The following is a 24,465-nucleotide window of genomic DNA, read 5'->3' as shown; positions in this document are numbered from 1 at the left end:
TTCCAGGCTAATTTTGAACTCTAATTAGCAGTGCCTGGGGCACTGACCAGCATGATGGCCAAGGTACTTTTAAAGCTGCATCTTGCCCACAGAACTCTTTTCAATGGGCTCAAGCTTCAAAGTTAGTCCGCGCTGCCAGAGACAGTAATTCTTCGTCAGCATGGACTCTACTACTTTAGAAACTGGGATTGGAGCAGAGAAAGGGAAGCAAGGGGCTGGTGGAGAGGGAATGAAGAGGAGTAGCAGAATCTAGGTCTACACCTGCTGCCCCCCCCACCTCCCGCGGTGCCCATCCCTCACCCCATCCCCACCCCCAGAGACCATACCGTGCACTGGCTCTAGTTTGCAGGTTAGAGGAGGGGCACACGGGTTAGAGGGGGAACAAGTGCTCACGAACCACCCAGGCACAGTGATTACTGCTCGCAGTGCTGTTAGCTCAGGCACAGGCATGGCCCCGATTCCAAGTCCACTCCGCATCCTTTACCAGCTCCTCCCTCCAATGGCTCAAGCTTGGGACCCCAAGCATCTTACCCAAGTGGCAAGGGGCTGGGGAACCAATGGCTATCCCCCCAAATGTTTGAGACACTAGGCTCAGCTCTGAGCTCAGCTCCAGATTTAGCCTGAGGCTGACTCACTGCTCCCCTCCCCCACCCAAAGGGCTCTGTTGCAGGTCATTGCCCAGCTGGGGACTATGCACAGCACAAAGGCATGCCCGGGTCTGCAGCCTGAATCACCCTCTGGACCTGGGCAGCCAGAAAGCCTGGCTCCCTTTCCTCCTGCCCTCCACAACCCCCAGACTGGGGGAGACTCAGTTCCCAGGCCTCAGAGCCAAATGCATTGCCAGCGGCCCCTCCACAGCGGCCCACATTCCCGGGGTGAGTCGGAGCAGCAGGGGCATGGGGAAGTGTGGAGGGGTTAACTTGGAGGGGCACCAGTGGGACAAACAGCAGCTCAGCTTTCTAGGTGGAGCTCAGGGAGGAGCATGACTCAGCGCAGGGGCCCAGACAGACAGAAGAGTCCACTGGCCCCCTGGTTAGTCTTCTCCAACCCCCAATATGCACCCATGCCCCGGTCCTGCTCTGGTTTCCAAAGCCCTCTCTCACAAGCCGGTCTCCTGCCTGCACACACCATGCCAAGCACATCGGAAAAGCATAAAGGTTTTGAAATCCAACTTTCCTTTTGCTCCCAGAAGGCAAATCTTGATGAAAAGGCCATGGCGCCGAAAGTAGCCTGCGCCCTGGGTCAAAGGAGAAATGGGTGGGCAGGGTCTCTCAGGGACTCGGAGTTTTCCCAAAGGCCAGGGTCCGCCAGGACAGACACTGTGGGCAACAGAGGGAGAAGGGGGTGGAGTGGAGGGGGAAGGATTACAAAGCTCAAAAGGCCAGAGACGGGTATGTATGCAGTGTTAGAGGAACGAGGAGGCAAAGTGGGGTACAGAATGCAGGACCTCCCGTTCCTGGATTCTGTGTGCCCTTAAATAAGCCACCCCTCTCGGAGCCTCTCTGTAGAAGCAGAGGGCGGACTAGTGTAGATAATGGCTAGGGTCCTTTCTAGGTTTAGCACCCTAGGGGCCTGCGTGGGGAGAGGCACTTGAGCCCTTAATTTGGTGAACCCAAGTTGCGGGCCTGTGACTTGGGAGGGGATTAAGGAAGCTGTTCTAGGACTCGGGCAACTTTACCTTTTACCTGCCACACACCATGACCTGCCAGGCACAAGGGGCCTGGGGAACTTAAAGCCACCCCATCCATGGGTTGGAAACCGGAGCTGGTCCGCTTGAAAGTCAACAGGCAGAATCTGCCTGCACCGAAGGAGAGCCTTCATCCGAAGAAACCACTAAATTCGGTGAGGCTTAAGAACTGTTTCGTTCTTACTATTGTTGGTAATGAATTAACAGTGAAAAACTAAAGAAGTTTTTGTTTTCAGCGAGTTGCTTTTACTTTGCTTTGTTGACTTTTCTATTTTATTCTCCCGTTCCTATGCTAGAGACTTTAAGTTTGTTTAATCAGTTTGTTCTTTGACCTCTTGCTCTAGTTTTCCTCCAGGTCCGGGAGGAGCCCTCCACCCCAGGATGTAAGAACACTGCCATTCACACCGGGGCCTAGTCCTTTGCCTCAGCTGTCCTTATGAACTTCACTCTGAACACAAGCGTGGGGTTCTTCTCAAAGGAAGTTCTGTCTGGGGCTTTTGGGCCGGACTGCCTGGATATTTCTTTCTTCCTTATCGCTGGATTTTAACTAAGATTTGCTCAGGATCAAGAATAACCTGTCTTTATCCAATACAGAACAGGTAAGGAGCTTGGCCCCAAAGACGGTGGCAATGCCTCTGCTGCGGTCGCCCCCAGGGCTGGGAGCTGATGGCTCCGTGGAGCAAGGGCGCTTGGGAGCCAAGGCCTCTGGTCCTGCCCAGTTCCCTCTCTGGGGAGCTCAGCCATTCCCAGCGACATTAATTACTGAATGTGGAACACCTACAGTGAGATGGGCCTGGTACATGTATTTAACATGCGAGTATATTTTCAAATCTAAACCTTACAGCAGCCTCATGACACAGGAATTAGTATTACTCCCATTTTACTGAAGAGGAAAAGGAGAGAGGCTGAGTCACAAACCTGATAAATGGTAGAGCTGGAATTTGAACCCAAGTCACTCTGAATGCAAAGCCCGTGCTGCTCCCACAGAGGCCCACCTTTTCTGCTGTGTTGGGCAGGGTCAGAGGGGCTGAGTCATCCTTAGGTAGCCAACTCTGGCTAATATTCTGCATTAGCATCAAGGGTCAGGTCTGGGTCAAGCCAAAGTATGACGGGGCAGTGTTTACTAGTGTCCAATGTGCCCAGATCAAGTTTCTGGACTTGCAGAGGGAGTCCCCACCACGATCCCACCACTTGTGGAGGCCTGACGACCCCCATCTTCTCTTGAGGGAGGGAAGAGAAAGCAACGCTCACTGAATACTTACCACGAGCCGGGTGCAGTGGTGAGCACTGTACACAGTCTCCATTTAATCCTCAGAATAACCCACTCTCTAGGTAAGGGAATGGAGAGGCTGAGCACGGGGCGGAGGGCCCAGAGCAGGCAGGTAGGCAGCACGGGGATTTGCGACAAGGATGGAAACCTTGCGGAGCTGTTTGTGTGTCTGTAATGTCCCCTGGACTCTGACTTCCTCACGGGCAGCACTCTCCTCACCCACCCCACTGAGGGAACTTGTTGCACCACAGTGCTGCGACGGGCTTCCTAGGAACTATGGAGAATAACACTGGCACATCCCAGCTCCCAGGGACGTGGGAGAAACGGGGAGGTACAATCTCTAAACTTAGCAGCAGTAAATAGATGGTAAACTCAGTGCCATCGAGTTGAGGGGAGGCTTAGTAGCTCTTTGGGAGCAACAACAGCCTAAAATTCATCATCTCCTGGCCTGGCCATCCCATCTTCAGGAATGCTTGGGCAATAAGTTGACTTAAAGAAAGGAGGAGAAAGAAAAGAAAAAAGAAAACCTCTACAAACCCATGCAAAGACGTTTAAAGATGTACTCTAAATACTAGCCCCAAATTACAAGCAACCCAAATGCCCAGGATAAGGAAGGGCTAGGTAAACTATGGCACTTGGGTACAATGTGCTGTTATGTTGCCATTTACACTAGCAAAAATGGCCCTGGCTGGTGTGGCTCAGTGGTTGAGTGCCAGCTTGCTAATCAAAGGGTCACGGGTTTGATTCTCAGTCTAGGGCACATGCCTGGGTTGCTAACCAGGTCCCCAGTGGGGGTCGAGTGAGAAACAACCACACACTGATGTTTCTCTTCCTCTCTTTCCCTCTCCCTTCCCTCTCTCTTAAAACATTTACAAAAATGTAGGCAATGTAACCATATGGAAAACGTCACCTAAAATAACAATTAAAAAAAACTAGAACCTAAGTAGAACAGTGATCATAGTAACTTGTAAACTGTGTGAATCAGACACAATAGAGACATTTGGTATTTATTTTATGTATTGTTTACTTACTGTTTATTTCTATTGTAAAGATGACTACATAGTCAATATAGGAAATAATAGCTAAAAGCATTTGTTCTCGAAGAGGAGAAAATCTGTGAAAGATGCTGAGGGACTCACCCCTGCTCAGCCCCAGAAGGCTTCCAAAACTCAGGGGGCTGCATCAGGCCGGTTTTATACTCTGTGTGGCCACCAAGGACCATCTGCCCTTAACTTACAACTGTCTGAGCCCTTCCCAGGAGGGACAGCAGGCACAAATACCCCCAGGAGAATCATTCCATCCACCAGATACCACTTAGGCATGGAATGCCCAGCCTGGACAAACGCACGGAGGCCCACATGCCCAAGCCTGATGTCCACACTCTGAGCTCCCAAGGGCAGCAGGTGCTGGGAGAGAGCGTGCCTAGAGGCAGAGAACTTGGCACCGCCCCCTCTGCCATCACTCACACACACTCTGGGCCTCTCATTTTGGGAAGAAAGAGGCACAGCATCCTCCTCTCTGCCCTATCCCATTCTGAGGTGCAGAGGTAGGTGCCAGGTGACCCTCTCCCTGCCAGTCCCAACCTAGCACCAACTTATGTAAGGACTGGGGCCGGGGGAGGAGGAAGGTGTAGGTAAGAAATAACAATAAGACAGTAATAACAGGTGCCCTGTACTGAACATGTACTAAGGGCCAGGCACTGTGCTGACCCCTTTACATACATCATCTCGTTTAACCCCCGAGACATCCCTCTGAAGTACATACGGGTATGATTCCTGCTTTGCAGATGAGCAAACGGAGGCCCGGCAGTGACTTGCCCAAGGCCTCATGGCAGCAAGTGGCACATTAGGACACATACCCAGGTCTGTCCTTCAGCAGGACCTGCCGGGGCTCACTTTAAGGGGTGGAAGCAAGCCCTACCTCCATCTCCCAGGTTCCTGCACTGTTGCCCTTCCATGACATCACCTGCCAGACGACATCTGGGGTAGAAAGCAGGGTTTCCAGAGATGACCTGTTCCTCCACCCACGACCCAAGTTGACTTCACCCCGAGCTGTCTGACAGAAGCGGGGGCCCTGCAGGGAGTGGCCCGAGCCACGCTGTCAGGCCGAGGACGAGAGGGAGAAGACTGGGCAGGGACACCCTGGCCCCTGTGGTCCGGCCTCCAGCCAGAGCCCGCCCCCAGGGCAGGGCAGGGCGGAACAGAAAGCAGCCCCGCGCCTGCAGCCGCTGCCCAGCCCCAGCAGGCCGGGAGGAAGCAGGTGCACTGGAATGGCTTCCTGCTGCTGCTACTGCAGTTGCAGAGGCCCGGGTTTCCTCCTCTAACAGCCAGACCTGTGGGGGCCTCTCTTCCCTGGGGACTCTCACTGCCTCTCTGCAGGGCACTTTGCCATCGGCCTGGCCATCTTCATGCATGGCCCCGAATCTGCGACCTGGTGCTGGTGGCCCAGGGTGGGGTGGGGTGGGGATTCAGCTAGACCAGGAAGCACCACCCTTTCAGGGTGAGGAGTCTCTTTGGCCCCACCCCGCCTGCCCACATACCTCCACCCTGGTGCCAGTTTTGTGGCCGGGGCAGGGCAGTCCTTGGGCAAAGAGCGACACAAATGCTCATGGCCACATCTCAGGCTCCCGGCACACCTCCGCACTAGGCCAGCCCACTCGCTCTGCCAACTGCTGACACAGCTGAAAGCCTTACCCTTGGTGGCGTGGGGGAACAGGACAGACTGGGAGGCAGCAATGTCTCTCCTCACTTGCTTTTTAAAGGAACTTACTCCTCTAGAGTAACCTCTGCTACAAAAGAGATCCACAGCCAATCAGGGCAGCCCTGAGATGCCATCTGTGTCCCAAGTGTTCGATCCGCAGAGATGGGGGAGGCAGTGCTGAGTCCACTCTCGGGGACGGTGCAAGAGGAGGCCCCTGACAACTCCAAGAACCACCCCTCCCAGGCCCCTCTCCGTTGTCTAGCAGAAGGAAGGGGGTGCAGGGCTATTCTGGCAACACAAAGCAGGGGACAAGACTTCCAAAGACCTGGGAGGTACTGGGGTTCTGGATTCTGGAAAAAAATAGTGTTCCAAGGAATGAAGCCTCAAGCACTAGTGGTTTGTGGGGAAGGCGTGTCACAGACTGTGGGGAAGCCGATGCAGCCCCAGGACACTGAGGTTTAGAACACGGTGCCCCGTCTGAAGCTCCCAAAGTCCTGAGTCAGCCCCAGGAGGCCTGGGCTGGGTGATTCCCTCCCCACCAAGAGGCTCAGAGAAGAGACCCAAGGCTGCCCCTCCCCTCCCTCCTCACCTCCTTCAACCACATCTGGGGAAATATCAAATAGGCCCCTCCTTTCCTAAATGAGGAAACAGCAAGAGGAGCCTGGGACACTTCCGGGGTGGGGGTCAGAGGGACACTCACCCGCATGGCCTGGCCTGGAGCAGCCCAGAGCAAGGAGTCTCTTCTCCGATGCTGCTCCGTTAGCAGCTCAAAATAGCACTGGCTGCAGCCCCGCCCCTGTTCCCCTCCCTCTCCCCAGGCCCCTCCCGTCAAGAGCTGCCCAACCCGGGAGGGCCAGAGCCAGTCGGAGAGCGTGAGTGGCCTGGAGGACTGCGGGTACCAGGTATGCCGCCTGGAGGAAGCTGGTGATAACAGCGTGTGTGGAAGGGAAGGAGGAGGCTCTCAGAGTAAAGGCATGGGGTGGGGGGCAGGCAGGCAGTGTTGGAGGATAAGGGGCAAGGGACAGGGAGAGTGGGACTTTCCTAGCGACACACACCCGAGCCTCCCGACAGCTGAGCTGATATGGCCCCTAAAAATAGCACAGGAATTCAAGACTTGCAGCCCCCGGCCCCACAGGCTAGGATCAAGGCAAGCACATGCACGTTCCCGTACACGCACTCACGCACACACACACTCGCACACCCGGCACACGCGGACACTCAGTCACAGGACACACAAATCAGAGGCTCACCCCAGCCATCTGATTACTGCCGCAGAGGCAAGACAACCTGGGACGTCCCTGCTAAAACAACACACGGCCCTCGGCGCACGGTGCCCAGGGCAGCCGCACAGCTGTCCTGTGAAGTCCAGTGGGAGCGGAAGCCGAGCTATCGGTCTGGGGCCCACGGCTGCTGCCTCGCTGAAACGAATACACCGGAGACATGCGTGGAATCGACTGCACGCTGTGCACACTTCCTTCTCCCCACACAGCCAGTGACTGCGCAGGCACAGAGGAGGGTGGGGTGAGTGGGGTGCAGTGGGTGGGCCTTGGCTTTGAAGAGAGGAAACTGGGTGTCTGGCCAATGAGCAAGGGCTGCCAGTGAGAAGCCAGGGCTCCTCATCAAGAGAAACCGTAGCCCAGCTCTCCAGTTGGCACCACGTGATGCCCAGACCTGGGCTGGGGACACCAGAGAGGCCGAAATGGGATCTGGGAGCAGGTGGGCAGGAGCCAAAAGACAGGTCTTTTGAAGCTGTCTCAGACGCTGTCAGCTCTGTGGAAGAAAGGAAACAGTCACAGCCTCCTTCTTCCTCTGAAGGGAAAAAAAAAGATTGGGGTGGGGGCGGCACTGGGAAGGAAGCCCTAGAGTAGAGCCATCTCCCGCCAATGTCCAACCAGAGTGGCTGGAGACCCCAGGCCTGTCACCCCAGCCAGGGGTCCTGTGAGCCCAGTGGGTCCTGTAAGCAGTATGTCTTTCTCTGTGGAAAGGCTGGTAGACGCTGCCGGAAAGGACCAAGGCTCAGCTCTGCCCCCTACCCACCCCTCGCTCCCAGCACAGCTACACACGGCCACTAGGACACTGGGATCCTGTCTCTGCTTTCTAGGGAGTGGTGTGCCTTCCCAGAAAGCCGGTCTGCCCCTTCTGGGGCATGTGCTGTGTCACAGGTCTTCGTATCTCCAGTGCTTTCTTGACACAATGGTGCCAGTTCAGCTGCACAATGAAATCCCCTGTGGAACTTTAAAAATACTGATGCCTGGATTCCCCACCCCCCACCCCCGACACATTGTTTCTGATTTAATTAGTCTGGGAGGGAGGCATGGGCACTGGGATTTTTTTTTAAAAGCTCTCCCTCCTCCCCAGTGATTCTTACAAGCAGCCAAGGCTAAGAACCGTGCAACTCCAAGGCCAACATAAGGCCTAGTGCTGAGGTGCCCTTTTGTTCAGTCAATGAGTGGGTCAGTGAATGAATGAATGAATGAATGAATGACTTAGCCATGTGACTGTGAGCAGGTGACTGTAAAATGAGAATTATGCTGCACTCTTTTACCCAGTTAGCATGACATTGGTGAAATCTCAGGGAATGAAAGGGCTTTGGTTCTCAAAGTGTGGTCCCCAGACCTACAGCATCAGCATCACCTAGGAACTTAACAGAAATGCAAATGAGGGTCCTTCCCAGATGCACTGAATCAGAAACTCTGGATAGGGGTCCAGCACCTGTGTTGTGGCCAGGCTTCTAGGCCAGGGGTCCCCAGCCTCCTTCCTCCCTGTCTGTGGATGTGCTGGCATTGCTGCCTGAGCTCCGCCTCCTGTTTCCTCACCCGCCCCCACCGCAGTTGGAAAAACTGTCTTCCACGAAACAGGTCCCTGGTGCCAGAAAGGTTGGGCACCGCTGCCCCAGGTGATTCTGAGAATCACTGCTCTAAATGACGCGTTCATGGCGCACCACGGCTAAGTCAGTGAGACTTCCAGGGGCCGGCTGCCCGGTTCATTCCCGGCTCTTCCGTACACTAAACTATACAACTTAACCCTGTGGTTCAACTTCCTCACCTGTAAAGTGGGGAAAGTGATAGCACCCACCACACAGGGTTGCTGTAGGGGTTAAATACATTAGAACTTGCGAAGCTCTGAGAAGAGTATCCAGCACAATAGTTTTCAGTACGTTTTAACTATTACCTATCTGTGATCATTGGCGGGGGCGGGGGGGGGATACACCATAAGCAAAATTTCTAGGTATCTGAAGCCTACTCCCTTGAAGGAACAAAATGCTTTCTATCTTGAGTAGTTTTCTAAATACATTTACTATTTACAATCACAAAAACAACATTTGATAGACTCTCTTTAGTAAAACGCTCTGAAGTCATCTCGAACTGAGCTTCCCCTCTTGAGCCCAGCCGTGATTCCACTCCATCCTGTGCTGAAGGGCACGCCGTCCCCACTGTGACGACTCCTGACTTCCCAGCCTGGCTTCTGGCCCCCCTACCTCGCGCCCCCCGCAAGGCCTCCAGCCACTCTCTGAGGACACCAGCCCCATCCAGACATCACGGTCAACACGTACCCTTGCTACATGCCCACGTTAGGAAGGCCAGACACGCCTTGTGTCCGTATATCTGCCTTTTAGTTCTTTTGTCCCCTACCTCTGTCCGTCAGCTGTCACGCTGCCTGTCAGCATGCCTTGTCTCCCGCAGTCTCACTTCCTATACTGTGCTGTTTCTGCCAAAGGTTAGAAACCCAGGTAATCAAGCCTGAGAGAACATAGTCCAGAGCAGGCCAAGTGGGATGTCAGCAAGATGGCAGCCTCTCCCGTGAGTGAAGGACCTGGGTGTTCACACGCAGACTTGGTGTCTGCTATTTTGGCAACTCCAGGGCCTTCTTAAGCCCACCTGCCATTCAGCAGTGCTCCAGAAGATGGCTTCTGGGTGACTGAGGTGTCACTGGATCCACACAGTCTCGTTCTGAATCACTATTAACCATGTGCCCATCCACTCCTCTTTTCTACTCAGATGACCACATCCTGTTGGTTCTGTCTCTGAGACGACTGGTGCTACTGATGGGGATCATCGCAAATCAGCTTCATTTCCTGAGTGGAAAGAGCAGACCTCTTCATTCCCTCAGGAGGGAAACCTGAGGCGCTGACAACATGCTCAGCCTCACACACAACCACAACCAGTCCCTCTGCTGCTCAGAGGTCGGTGCTGTCTCAGGGCCTGGTCTATGTCTTTAATGAGCTTAACCTGTGGTTCTTGGAGTCCCCCCCACAGCCAGCCAGACCACCCTCCGGCCCCTCAGCCTGCCTCCCAGGATAGCTACAACTGGGCCCTTCCTTACACTTCACCTTCACTTTTGTCTCCTTCTCCCCAGCCCACCTGGCTCTCTCTCTCGCAGGCTGATCTTCCCACAGTGCTCTGCCCTCCTCGCCACCAGAGCTGACTTATAAATGCCTCTCCACCAGCTCCTCTCCCTTCTTGACCCTCCCCGTCTCTCCAGGTCCATCTCGAGCCCCACTCCTTTATGAAGCCTTCCCTGAAACCCAAGGCCTGCATGGTAGTGTAGTGCAAAGGCATGAACTTATAGTCAGACATACCTGGGCCCTGAAGCCCAGACATACCTGGGTCTGAAGCCCAGCCCTGCCTCTTGCAGTTTCCACTTTTTTTTGGGTGGAAAAAGGGGTAGGGCTGGGGATGTGAGAATTTTAAAAGAAAGTACACGTAAAGCACCAGTAATTTGTAGGTAAATTATAATAAAAACCCTAATACTCAATGTCTCTACCTAAATGTCACCACATGTACATGGCGGTTCTTGATTACACTCAGTATGGTGTCCTGTTAGATACGGGGGAGTCACCGGCGACACGGGGTTAGACTCGAAAGTCAGCATATTAGGCAAAATAGAATATACTCAAAATTACCCTTAAAAATCCCTTGAATTGATTACAACATATAGTCCATATGGCTTTGCATATACTGATCTATATATCTGCATAAAAGCATAATATATATAGTCAAGGACAGCTTATAATAAAAATATGCAAAATACAATGTTTATAATTTTACACTACAGATTATAGTTTCTTATACAACCACATAGCTGAATGCATTGAAGTTTAATGTGTATATGCCACGACTGCACAGCATAACTAATGTTTGGACAGTCACCTATTTGTGTCGTGTGTTTTATGCCTTCTCTCCCTGGACAGCAGAGCCCATTTCCTACTTCTTTTAGGTTTCAACCCACTCCCCAGCATTAGGCACATGGTAGGTGTCCAATATATTTCCACTGGGTTTAACTAACTGATCTGAAAGGCACAGGTACAATAAGCCGGGTGGAACAGAATGGGGGCAAAGGGATATCCAGATGGACCAACAACTTCAACTCCTCTGTCCTCCCAGGTCGGTGGTGTGGGGTGAGGGAAAGGTCCCTGGCTCTGTCTCCTGCACTGGGCCAGGCGGAGGGGCTAGGCAGAGTTGGGGGCAGGCTAGACAGGAGGCTCTGAGAAGTAAAGGAAGTCTTTGACTTCTTCAACGGGCAGTGACATGTAATACCTCAAGGTGAACACTGTGGGGAAGCACAGTGCTGGCTTCTTTTTGAGCCTCCTCACCACCAGACCCTGAGCTCCTTGAGGCTGGTTTAGAGGGAGATAGTTTAGAAAACATTGAAGCTGAGGTTCTAATTAACATCTTAAAAAAGAGTACTCCTCTGACCCCATTTGTCTCCCTAGTTCCCTGTTAAATCAAAACTCCTTTTTAAAAAATGGGCTATAAACACTGGTTCCGTAAGTGTGCACTAATTGTATGGTACTTTATTACTAATTTGTAATGTATGAAATATCACTAACGGAACTCTTTAGGGAAGTTGTGGGGGGTGCCCTGTTTCAAGCACTCAGCTCTCAGGGCTGAGGCGGGCTGGGGCACTAACGCGTCCCGGGTTAGGAGGGGATCCCCCCACCTAACTGACAGATGCACTCGCTCGGTGCCTCAGCACCAGTGCGTTCCCTTTCTTGGAAAGGGTTATCTTTTTTGGTGTGTGACATGTCTTCTCTTTTATGAAATACCAGTTTCTCATACCAGCAGACATACTAGCAGAAATACGAGCAGACAGCGACTGGTACTCTTTGAAGTACCAACTTTTTAAAAAATTTGGCCATTGATGACCAGATGACCAGTGGATACTGTGACCAATGGATCCTGAAGTGAAAAAGGTCAGCTAAGCCCCTTGAAGAAGCCTAGGGATGGCCACAGGGAGGGAAAGGAGGGCTAAGAGGCAGCCTCCCTGGGTGAATGATGCACGCCCAGGGTTGGGCCCAGACTCTCTGGACCTCCGGACAGGTCACGGCAGGTGGGGGCCCAGTCAGCTCCAAGCCCGCAGCGCGGCCTGCGCAGGGGCGGGGCTACGGGCGGGCCAGGCTCTGCACATGCGCGGGAGCCCCAGGACGCACCCACCCTGCAGCACCACTGGAGCCCGGCAGAGGGCGGGCCCAGGCCACAGGATTTCACCTCCGCTCTGCAGGGCTGGCCTCCCGGCCCCACCCCCAAGAGGCGTCCCCCTGAGAACTCCAGGCTGAGGGGCCCTGCCGGAGTAAGATGGCCTCTGGTCTTACCCTGGAGGGATAGGGCAAGAAGAGGCAAGAATAAGCTCAGTGCCAACTTTGCTTTCATCATTGCTTCATCCCCAAAGCCCCAAACAGTCACTTCATATAGTAGGCACTCAATAAATGCTTATTGATGAAACAAAATGGATGAATGGATGACTACATGAATAAACCTAAGACTCCAGAGACGCTTTGAACCTGTGTGATGGGCAGAGGTCTGGGACAAGCAGGAGGGTAAGTGAACAGGGGTTGGCCAGCCCCAGGTCACTGCGTGAGAGGCGATCACTGAGGCTTAGGGCTGCTCACTCCCCCAGCGCCTGTCTGCTCATAGCCTGGTGACACCACACCATCTCGCGGGCACAGAGCCCCAGCAGGGACGGGGGCTGGCTTCCCTGGTAAGACCAGGAGCCTGCCCCTTCAGAGTCCGGGCCTGGCTGCCTTCAGGAGTCACCTGACTGGCTGCTCCAGTAGGCCTTCTGGTCCCTGGGGATGCTTCAGCTGCTGGGGATTTCCTCATGGCCCCTGGGGATTTCCAAACTGCTCCTGCTTCCTCAAGCTCCCACATGGCCCAAAGCCAAGGACCAGCCTTGAGGAGGGTTTCCCAAAATTCTCCAGGCCCCTGCCCCAAATCCCACCAAGACTTGGGTGATTTCTGAGTCTACAAAATGCACCACACAGGCGATATTCCCATCCCCACCCCCTCTGACAGACATGAGAGAATAAACATAATGAAGCATTGTTCTCTTTTTCACATAAATAACAATTCTCTATGTCCACAGAAGAAAAAAAAAGGAGACCCAGTTTAAGGGTTAGCTGCGCTGATTTAAATAAAATACCAATAAGGTCTTCCAGACGGTGAGAATTGTAGTCCTTGCTTATTCTCAAAGTCAGAGTCTCCTTTAGATAAGCCTCAGGTCCCTCCAAACATCAATAAATGTTTGAGGATCTGTGTTCACCTCTGGAGGCCCCTATTGGGCCTCTCTTTGGAACTCTTGCAAGTAAAAATAAAGCACAAACCCAATTTCCACAGAAGCAGGAAGGGAGAAGTAAAAGCTTCGACTTTTCCTACCAGCCCACCACCTCCGCACCAACAGCCCCGGCCAAATCCACTGGGGCGTGTGAGCACCTGTGTTACCGAGCTGGGCAGAAAACATGCTCAGCGAGTGGGGAAGCGCTGCCCCAGTTGTGGTGGCGCACGGCCAGGGACCTGCTGCCTCTGGGGCATTAGGATTCCAGAGCTGGCGAAGTGTAGAACTTGCCAGAGAGGGCAAGACTTCTTTCATGAAAGGAAAGGAAAATGCCACCATCCCAGTCTCACCAGGGGGACTGCAAGAGGAGAACAGCCTAAGGAGCACTTCACCATTTCTTCTCAGAGAGCTGTCCAGAGCTGCGCCTACTTAACACGGCAGCCGTTAGCTGTGTGTAGCTATTTAAATGGAAGATAAAGAGAAACAATGGGAATACTGCTTCTGATTAAATTAGAATTAAAAATTCAGTTCCTCAGTCACACTGGTCAGATTTCAAGTGCTCAATAGCCACATGTGGGTAATGGCTACCAAGTTGGAGGGCACAGACTATTGAGCGTTTCCTTCTTTGGAGAATTCCATCTGGCTTTGAAGAAACCCGTTTCAGCTTATCCTGGTCATCCTTGCCAAAGACCCCCTCAGGTATTTCCCCAGACCACCTGCTGCCCTTTCCCACCCTTGCCCCAGACTCTACTTAGATTCCTGTCCTAGTGTGCCTGGCCTTGACCCCTAGGCCTCAGAAAGAAGTGAGGGAGGGGACTGTAGCCACAAGTTAACACCCAGCCTGGGAGCAGAAGCCAGATGCAGAGGGGCTGAGAAGGCAAGGCTGAATGGAAGCCAGCCCCCATCGCAAGGCATCCCAGGCTGGGGAGAAAGCCCCTCAGTGCCACAGAAGACAATCGTTCCTTGTTTCTGCAGTCCCTGGACCACGCATGGGTAAGACGTCAGGAATGCAGCGGCCTGAGGGCTTCCCCACATCACCCTGCTAGCCTCAGCTGATGTTAGTGCTCCCAGAGAGACAAATCCCAGCAGAATCCTGCACTTTCAAGGACAAACAAGGCCAATGAAGCCTCACCCTGAGCCGCATGCCAGGAGTTCTGCCATGGGGCATGGGAACCGTAACTGGCTACCTCCTTGTGTTGCCAGCTGGATGAACCAAACCAGGAAAAAGGGAAGGAGGACATGGTGGAGAAAGGACTTTGGAACACGACTGTCATGCCAGAGAGGCTCAAACTAGCTCCCCGAGCCCGGTATCCTCAGTGGGGCAGGAGGACAGGGAGGCAGGGGAACGGTATAGGTGTGACCACTATCATGTTCTATCACAGGCACTGAATATGGAAGGTTTTGCTACAGTTAAAGAGTCCCTCGGAAGCTCGTATGTGCGATGGAAAGAGCGGAGATCAGACCCGGGACCTGGCAGGTCAGGGCTGCCTCTCTGCTCGGTCCTCAGTTCTGGCCCCAGCTCCTGCTCGGCCTCAATCCAGAAGAGCTGTCAGAGGCAAGGCAGGTGTGAAGAAACAAAATAAGTTGTAGAGAGACCACAAAAAGTCTAGTTTGTTTGTTCAACTAGAAAATAAATAGGTAGATAGAAGTCTGGTATTCAAAGGTATTGGCATCAGTCAAGAATTCGACTGGAGGAAGTAATAGGAAAAGTAGACAATTGGCATCAAATCATACAGATCGGAAGCCCGGGGCACAGCAATCCCACTCTGGGGCTACCTGTGGCCCTTGGAGACCAACCTGGGCCTAATTTCCCTATGTCCGCCTGGAATGCCCATAGGCCAAAAGCACCATCTTGAGGACAAGGGCATAGCCACACCCACCCCAGGAGATGAGCTGAGTCACTAACAGGCCGAGGGCATTCCTGTGGGCACATGACTCATTCAGCTCAGAAGCACCAAGTGCTGCCCAATACTCAGGGGCAGATTAATGATGATGATGATGATGATGATGATGATAATGCTGTTCTAAGTGATTTATATGTATTGATTCATTTAATCCTCAAAACAACCTTGTAAGGAAAGTACTATCATTATTACTTTACAGATGAGGAAAGTGAGGCACAGAGGAAGTAAATAATTTGCCCAAGGTCACCTGCCAGTAAGCAGCAGAGGCAGCATTTGAACCCAGGCAGTCTAGCTCCAGGGTCCTTGCTATACCCAGTATGAACCAATGTATTAATGAGATGGATACAGACACAATCTATACAGCTCCTGATTTGTGGGTCCTTCTGCCTGTGTTGTTTTTTCCTCTTTCTCTCCCTAAAATGAGCTGAAGGCAGTTCCTACAGCCAAAACCAGCCCTTCTATCCAACTTCATATTTGCCAAGCATCTGTTTCTACAGCAACGACAAAAGCTGCATTTTTTGGATTTGAAGAGAATAGGTGGGGAGAGAGGATCGGGGACTTTTTATAGCTGGGTTCCCTCTCTCAGAGGCACAGAAGAAAAAGGCCTCAAAACCAGTGGTCTGAGAAAGACACAGGGGCTGGGTGGGGAATCAGGGCCCTGATAAAAGCTAGAAAACTCTGCCTTCCTGACCCAGAGACCAGGCCCTGTGGCTGGAAGCCAGCTTCCCTCTGGACAGAGACAGTGAGGGCTGGTTAGGACTGGAAGCTGATGGCAGAAGTGCTTTGCAAGGGTCTCGGAGAAGAGGACCACCCAGACTAAGTTCTGCAGTGTGTGTGTGTGTGTGCCATTTCCAAGCTGGGTGTCCCTTCACAGAGCCTGGCTCTGCTGCCCAGCTCCAGGCCAAGTAATGATGGGTGGGGGAGGAGTGCAGGCAGGCGTCCATGCCTGTAGTAGAGGTTCACATCCCACCAGGTAGGGCCAGGTACCCAGGCTGATACTCCTCACCTTCTCTGAGCCTAGGCCTCATTCCTTCCTGCCACCTCCAATCTCACCTGAATGAGAAACTCCTGTCATTGTCCAGAAATCCTGAGGCCAGAATTACGCTGTGGGGACTCTGCCAGGCGAGGCCAAGTGCTACTGGGAACAAGGATGTTTGCTGGTCGCTTGAATCCAGGAAGACAGCCCATGGTAGTCAGTCCCTCAGGCTTCTCAAGCGGTGGGCCCGGTGTCCCTCTTGCCTCTACCGATCCTGATGCATGGCCAAGAGAGTGGGGACCTCACCCTGGGTCTGTGTGTCCTTTAGGTACCCTGGGCTACCTGCGTCAAAGGATGGAAGGCTGTCCCAGGCCCGGCACAGGCTGGGTCTTCAGTGCCTGAAGTGCCAGACACTCGGGCTCCTGAGGCCTGGATAGCTCCCTCCGGGGAGGACAAGGTAAGAGATGGCAGCCTACTCAGGGAGGAAACTTTCACTCTCTGAAGCTGTGCTTCTGCCATCAGCTCGGCCATCAAACCAGCCCTCAGATGAGTGAGATAGTATCAGAGACCCTTCCTCTCGATACGTTTCTGGAAAGCTCCACTGGGATCTCCAGATACTTTTCCCTCCATGTGATGGGGCTGGGCATGCAACTGGGTACCACAGAGAGTCACAACTGTCTCATGCTGCCTGACAGTGCTGTCACTGCTTGGCCTCGAGCCTTTGCCACCCTGGGCTGAGATCTATCTTTCTGCAGATGTCTTCTGTTCTAGAGAAAGCACAGGCCCCCTCATCACAATGATGGCATCTTCAGCCTCTCTCCTCCCCAGAACCAAGCCCACAGCGTGTGACACAGAGCAGGTGCTACTCAAGGCTTCCTGACACCCACCTTGATTGTGCCAAGATGCTGGGGCCATTCACGCCTGTCCTGTCCTATAGTCCAGAGCCATGTCCCCTTCCCACTCCAAACCACCCCAGCCCTCAGTTGCCCAGAGCCAGGGGCAGCCTGTTCTGCAGCCAGAGAAAAGAGCTGGGGAAGTGAGAAATCTCCCTCCCTGTGGGTACCCTGCATGCCACAAGGCCTGGCAGTGAGAGAGGGTGGGGCGGGACAGAGGAAGTGAGTCAGCTCCTTGCAGAAATGGAAATGAGAGGGAGGAGCCAGCAGAATTGAGATCAAGGGACAAAGGGCACAGGAGAAAGGTCACAAAGAAAGGGAACCAGGCCCTGGAGTGGACAGATACAGGTGACAAACTCAGCAGTGCCACCTCCCCACCAAGGCTGGGTAACCTACCTGGGCCAGAGAACCTGGGTCTGGCAGGCGCAGCCCCACCTGCGGATGGAATCCGAGGCGGCTCCCTCCCGCTCATGACTCACACATGGCTAGAGGAAGCGAGGCCACAGCCATGTTCTCTCCTAACTGAGGTGCAGTCTCTCATCCCCAAGGCCTCCCACTGCCTCTCCTGAACCTCATAGCTCCAGAAGCCCAGGTTCCCTGGCCTGGCCCAGTGGGGAGACAGATGTTTGCATCTCCAAAGAGGGTGGGAACTGAGCCCAGGACTTAAAAGCAGAGGAGTTGGGGTCACCTTCGCACCCACCATTGGCCTCCCCGGTAGCCCCTGCCCAGCCAGGAGCTGTCCCCAGGCTCCAGCAGGAATCCGTTGCTCTGATTAGGAAAAATCCTTGCCATGAAAATTCCCAGCCTGCTGACATTCCAGCGCAAAGGCAGCCCAGGGAAAGCAGCAGAAGGGAAGAGGAAGCCGTGAACCCTACAGGGCCACATTCCACCCCCTCAGAGACCTGCAGCCAATAAGACAGGCACATTCCTCCAAGGTCCCCTGGGGGATCTTAGGCAACAAACCTTAGGCAACTTACTTAACCTTAACCTCTCTGTAATCCAGATCCTCAGGGCTGGACACTGTGTGACCCCATGTGACACTGCCCGCACTTCTCACCCAAGCCTGGTGCCTCTGGGAGCTCCAGTGCAGGCGTGAGAGACAGGCCATCTGAGGGACCCCCCTGCCAGGGCCCCTCCCCCAGGCCCCTGCTTCCGAAGCCTAGAGCCCATCTCCCCTCCGGAGAGCCCGTGGGAGAGAGGCCGAGTGCCCAGGCACAGGAAACAGAGCTGTGGACTTCAGACAAGTCACCGCGGCCAGCGGGGAGGGTTCTAGGAACCCAAACAGCTAAACAAGAACTGGATAAAGAATGGGAAATCAGTCCCTGACTTGAGCACCATCTTCCTTTCTTCATCAAATAGCCCCTGCTCTCACGAAGTACTCCAGCGCTGGAGGAGTGAGCAGACAACTAATGAAGTGTAACCTCGATGACTGCTATGAAGGAGAAAGATGGGTGCTGCCAGGGTGTGGACCTGACAGGGTCTGAGAGGATCAGGGAGGGCTTCCCTGAGGAAGAGACATTTGAACTGGAGCTGGTGAACAGCAGTGTGTGAGGGTGGGAAGGGAAAAGCAGCACAGACACAGGAGCAGCAGGAACTCAACAGCAGAAGCACATGAGAACTCTGCGTCTCGCACCCACTCCGCGCTTGGCACTGCGAGCTCGGCACTCTGCCAGGCCGTGCTCCCTGCCTTCTCCCCACGGTGCACACTAGGAGACAACAGAGTTCAGTCCCTGTGGAGCAGAAGAGGACACACTCTCGGCCAGAGGTGACAGTCCAGGGATCCTGCCATCCCAAGTGCTGTGTCGGTCAGTACAAGCATGTCAGTAAGGGCCAGAAAGGTGAGGGGGCCATGCCCTTGCCTTCCCCGATCTCACAGGGGACATGCAGGAGGCGCAAAAGTGTAACCCCCCCCCCCCACCTTGGGGAGACCACACCCAACCGATACCAGACAGGTGCCGCTTCTCTCCCAGAGGCTTCCCTCGGCCACCCTTCCCAGGACCTCCGCCAGCTCCCACGAGATTAAATCCCGCCTGCTGCCCCTTGGGCTCACTTCCTCTGCTTAACGTTCAGGAAGCTGTGAGCACTGGTTGCACCTTCTGTGGCTCACCGTCCACAGGGCAAGAGCAAGAGTGGCCAGTGACTGTGGCTTCCCCTTCCCCTCTGGAGAGGAGGCTTCTAGGGCAGCAGGAATCAGACGGGTCCAGACCTAGGCTAGGAAGTCGGGGTGGAAGGGTATCCAGACACGGCCTTTCCTGCTCTGTGCAGCAGGTCCTCAAATAATGTCACTTCATTCAGTGTCATTTCATTGTAACATTGATGAGATGATGTAGGAACTTGTTTATATCAAGTAGCCTATGCTAAAACTGGTTTCATTATCCACCCTTTTGTCATAGTTCCAAGAACCTACTGATGACATTAAGTGAGGACTTATTACACAGCACATAAGCAAAGAACAAGGAGCTGATGTCCTAAGTTCGAATCCTGCCAAGTCGTTTAATAGCCTGGAAACCTTAAGCAATTTACTTAACCTTCACCCCTCTGTAACCCTCATCGATAGACTAGAGAGATTACTGTAGCACCTACTTTAAAGGGTTGTTGGAAAAATCTGATGAGTTAATAAAAATAAAGCATCCAGAGCAGTGCCTAATGTACAGTGAACACTAGCCACGATCCTCATCCTTGCTATTGTTTTTCACGCCCGTCCCTCAAGGCATTTCTGTTCAGCAGAATCTTGACCAGATCAATTAAACACCACCCGTGAAGCATGTCTGTGCGACATACTGTGCTGGATGCCATGCAGAATACTGGACAGAGACCCTACGCTGTCCCCTGGCCCAGAGCCTGCACAGAAAGCCACGCCCCGATTCTGAGGAACGTTCGGCGGGAGATCAAGGGAGCTGGAGCGGCGACCCAGGTCTAAGGAGACTGCTTTCCAACCAAACTACAGCCAGCAACTGAAAAAATAAGCTCTGCTGACACTGTCCTCTGTATTTAACAGAAAAGAAGCTGCTGCCAAACACCAAGCAGGACTCTAGGGTTGGCTGGGGTTCCCCCGCCCCCCGCAAACTGCTCGGCAGGAGGCGGGGAGCCACCACGACTCCACTCCTTGGCAGTGCCTGTCAGCCACGGTGGGCGCCCACAGTGGGGCTGGATGCCTGGGGGGTGTCCGCACTACTGCCGGGACTGACAAGGGAGGCACCGGGCAGCCTGCCCAGGCCGCAGGGGCGCCCCCTCCCCAGCTGGGTCACCAGTCCCCACCCCCACAGAGGCTCCCCCCCCCCGGGGGGGGCTGCAGTGAGGACGATCCAGCAGCTCAGTGTAGTGGGGTGGCGGGAGCCCTGCTGGCAGGCAGAACGCGTGCTTGTGGTTTCTGGGAAACACTGTAGAGATTTGCAGCATTTTTAAAATACTTGTGTTCCCACCCACCACACCCCCCCTTCACCCCACTCCTCGCCCACCCCCAGTCTGGGTGTTTGCATATCTGGTATTTTCCAGAGCCACTTCAATGTAAACAAGAGAGATTAGAAGGGAGCAGAGGGCAGGATGGCCAAGGGCATCAGGGTGGGCTGGAGGGGTTCTGGCCAGGGCTGGGAGGGGCCAGGGCAGGCTGCCTCCATCAAGGCCCTGCCCCCCCCCCCCACCAGGGGTCCAAGTTGTGCCTGCAAAGGCAGCCAGTGACCATGACGCCCAGTTTGATGGGGCCTGGGCACTGTGCCCCATCACCCACGGGCTGGGTGGTCAGGACACTCAGGGGCTGCAGTCCATCTAGCATCTCGTCGGGAAGAAGGCAGAACGGTGCCTGTGAGGACAGAGAAGGGAGACCTAGCAGGACAGAAACGACCTAGTGTGCCACTCTATCCTGCCGGTCCCATGCAGCCTGCAAACTAATCCAGGATAGATACCCCTCACATGAAATGCTCCTTAATGCGTTTCACCCATCAGTTCTCGTGCCCTTGAACCTGCCCACTGGCCCCAAAAGAACTCTGTTTGGGTTTACTTTGAGCCCCCAGACCAGGGCTCTTACAGGGCGAGACTCTTGATGCCAAAAGTGCCTGGAGCTTTGGCACAAAATGAAGTAAAAATTGTTTAAAAGACCAAAACCCCTCCAAGGACCATTTAGAGCGGCACTAGGAACAGAAGCATCCTGGAACATTGAGCCCAGGCAGCATGCGGCTGCTCCAGCACCACCAGAAGCCCCTGGGAAAGCCCACTGCTCAGCAGCTGGCCCGGCAGACCTGCAAGCGGTACAGTTTCTAGTCTCTCCTTGGAATCCACAGTCCCCACTCCAGGGATCCTGTGGATGAGGACGATGAGGCTCATACAGTTCCCGCCCAGGGGTCTAGGACTTCCACTATGGCAAAGTGACCCCCGCCCTTCTCCCACATGCAGGCAACCCTGACTGGGCTGTCTCCTGCAGGGCCTCTGACGTCCATGTCGGCAGGCCCAAGAAGCTGGGAGCTAAGAAGCCAGGAAAAGCTAGGAGCATCCAGTGCCCACCTCTCCCTTTGGCTGGCTGTTTTTTCAGGGCCACAGTGAGAGAGTTTGGACAAAAGCATCAGGAGTCCTGCTTGGAAAGAAAACCTCACCAGGAGCAACGATGGGAGAACACGAGGATGGGTTAATTAAGGAGGCTGCAAAATTACCTTTCCTGGATGTCTTCAGAGACTGGGCAGAGGGGAAGATACTAATCTTCCTAAGCATTTACTACTTGCCAAAGTCTGCCTAAGTGATCTCACCTAACACATAAACATGTCTATCTTAAATAAAGACCCATAAAGTATAGTACACAGAATAAAAAACAAGTCTCCTTTTCTTCTCCGCCCCAGAGAAAACTGGAGTGAGTTCACTGGGCGTGCATCCTTCTTTGACTTCATCTCCAGTTCTGGGAGGACAGATAAGGCTCATTTATGGAGATCAAGGGTCACATCCTATAAGAGGCCCCTCCTGATGACCACCCCTCTCCCCAGATAGAACTGCCCACTTCTTCCTTCCCACCCTTCTGTTTACCTGTACGGAATTCTATGACAGCAGTTACGGTTGTTTGGTTACCTTTCTTTACTTATGTCTAGGCTTCCTCAAGGAAAGATTGTATTTTATTTGCTTGATCCTTCAGTGTTCAGTACAGTGCCTGGTCCTCAAACAGCCTTCATTAAGTGTTCAAGGGAGCCCTGGCCAGTGTGGCTCAGGCGGTTGGAGCATTGGCCTGTAAACCAAAAGGCTGGGGGTTCCATTCCTGGTCAGGGCACATGCCTAGGTAGGTTGTGGGTTTGATCTCTGGTCAGGTCACATATGGGAGGCAACTGATCGATGTTTCTCTCTCACATCGATGTTTCTCTCTCTCTACTCCCGCTTCCTTTCTCTCTAACGTCAATAAATATATTTTTAAATTTTAAAAAAATTGTTCAAGGGAATGACTAAACTGAAGCTCAGAAAAGTTTGGTCACTTTAGTGTAACTCAAATGGGTTCCAAAGCCCATGTTCTTTCCACTACAACCTGCACTCTTCTAGGTTCTCCTGAGTGTGGAGGTGCTTTAGATGGCTATGACGGCCTCTTAAGGAACCTCACAATGCTATAGCAATTGTGGGCAAACTCCAAGGTCCAACCAGAGAAGAAACTCTACCACAGCTCTCGGCAAATGCCTGACAGCTCCACAGGGCTCAGGAAACTAGACTTGACTGGGAGAGGGTAGCAGGCCATCCTTTAACCCCCTCCTCTCTCCTCCTACCACCACCTCAAAAGCTCAGGAAGCAGTGCTTCCTGGGTAGGGCTCCCACCCAGGCCGGCTCCTCTGGCTCTTAGCAGCAGGAGAGCAACTGCACTGGCCAGGGTTCAGCCAGGTGGACTTTTCTGAGCTCAGCAGAAACATCCAACATTTGCAGATAATCCACTCGGCCCCCACACTGGGCCTACTGAGGATACGAATGGAAGGGACCAGTCTTCCAGACCCTGCCTACCCGCCCCTGCCTCTTCTCAGTGGGCTTGGACTTTCCTGCCCATACTCATGGGACTGGAGAGAAGAATTTCGATCCAACTGGGGTTCTAAGATCCCCATCTTAACCAACAATTCCCTTCATCTTACCAGACTCAGGGAACACTTTGCCTTTAGAAGACTTAAGAATAACTGACCTAAAAACAGATGCCCCCCCCAAAACACTTTTCCTGAGGAACCACTGAAAGAACTCAGCATCCTTCCCCAAACCTGGCAGTCACACTTGACCCCTCCTCTCCTCCTTCCCTCACATCAGTCGATCATCAAGGCCCCGGAATTTACCTCAGTTGCTTACATCTGTTCCACATGCCATTTCCAATGCTTCCACCCAAGTGAGGCCTCCAGTCATTCTTCTCGGATCACCAGAATAGCACCCTCACTGTTCTCCCTGCGGCTACCCTTGCTACACCAGAAGGTCTCCATAAACAGCCAAAGAGATTTTCCAAACTCCGTCCCTAACACTTCCTGATTAAACTGCCACGTTGCCCTTGTGTTAAAGTTTACGTTGCCTGACATGGCTCACAGGGGCCTTTGTGACCTGGCGCCTGCTTGCTCCTCTTGCTGCTTCTCTCAATATTGCCCCCATACACTGTCCCCCAGCCTTATTCTCCAATCTCTAGGCCTTGACTTATGTGTAAGACAGCCTCTTCCTCCCTCCTGCCTCCCCTAGTCAGCTCTCTCTGACTCATCCCCAAGACTACACTTGAAGGTCCCTCTTCTGTGCTCCCTAGTAACCTGCACTGGCCCGTCACTGAGCTTCTCAAATGGCGATGTCACTGTCTGCTACTTGATCATCTTTCCAGCTAGACTAGGAGTTCCTTGGGGCTGGGATTGTGCGCTTCTCACGGCCAGTCCCGGGACACACAGTAAGTGCTCAACAAATGTTTGTTTAGTGCAGCGATTTTTCAACCTTTTTCATCTCACGGCACACACAGACTAATTCCTAAAATTCTGTGGTACACTAAAAAACATGATATTTTTTGCTGATCTGACAAAAAACACAGGTATAATTTTGATTCATTCACACCAGATGGCTGTTGTTGTGTTGGCTGTTGTCATCTTTTTTATTTGACAATCTAAGAGAAAAGAGGTCAGTGCCCTTGACTAAATAATCAAGTATTGCATGTCTTAAAAATTCTTGCACCACACCAGTTACAATCACGGGCTTAGAGTGGAAGAACAGACGGTAGAAGAAGGACTGCTTCTCTCAGGCCTCCGAAGTGATTTCTATCAGGTTCCAAGTCTAGCCTACTCCTGTGGCTCCCCCTACTCCCAGCAGGGCCCTGCCTAGCAGCTACGGGGACGTATGAACAAGGTGTGAGCCAAGCATTCTGGACACACACCACGCGAGAAGGAAACCCAAGGGGCTCTCTCTCCCTGGGGCCTTCTGAACCATGGACAGGAGCCATGGGGCTTGGCCCCCATCTGTGTGCAGAAAGAAAACAGATGGCCAGCCAGCTCCCTTAGAGCTCCCTGGGGACAGGCAACGTGTGG

General features: G+C 53.3%; 1 protein-coding gene and 1 long non-coding RNA gene across 20 annotated transcripts in view; one reads left to right on the top strand and one right to left on the bottom strand.

Annotated features, from left to right (window-relative positions):
* MYO18A (myosin XVIIIA) overlaps window positions 1–24,465 on the bottom strand; it is a 93,123-nt gene that overhangs the window by 54,684 nt on the left and 13,974 nt on the right. Inside the window, exons 1-2 of one of the 19 annotated variants that reach the window (XM_045836508.1) lie at window positions 6,358–6,375; window positions 1,177–1,319 (exon numbers count right to left, since the gene is read on the bottom strand). The exons of 17 other annotated variants lie outside the window; for them this stretch is intronic. In XM_045836508.1, coding sequence (XP_045692464.1) covers window positions 1,177–1,215 — 39 coding nt within the window. In that variant the 5' untranslated portion in view covers window positions 1,216–1,319; window positions 6,358–6,375. Of the gene's footprint in view, window positions 1–1,176; window positions 1,320–6,357; window positions 6,405–24,465 lie in introns of those variants that run through there. One more of the 19 variants, XM_045836509.1, reaches the window with a different exon arrangement.
* LOC123817069 lies at window positions 1,724–10,675 on the top strand. The gene is made up of 5 exons (XR_006785375.1): window positions 1,724–1,842; window positions 2,032–2,286; window positions 6,476–6,559; window positions 6,933–7,178; window positions 9,656–10,675. It is a non-coding gene; the product is annotated as an uncharacterized LOC123817069 (long non-coding RNA).

The sequence above is a fragment of the Phyllostomus hastatus genome, unplaced genomic scaffold (genome assembly GCF_019186645.2).
Source record: "Phyllostomus hastatus isolate PE091 unplaced genomic scaffold, TTU_PhHast_1.1 phas_contig_210, whole genome shotgun sequence".
Lineage (NCBI taxonomy): Eukaryota > Metazoa > Chordata > Mammalia > Chiroptera > Phyllostomidae > Phyllostomus > Phyllostomus hastatus.
This window is presented reverse-complemented; position numbering and strand designations above follow the sequence as displayed.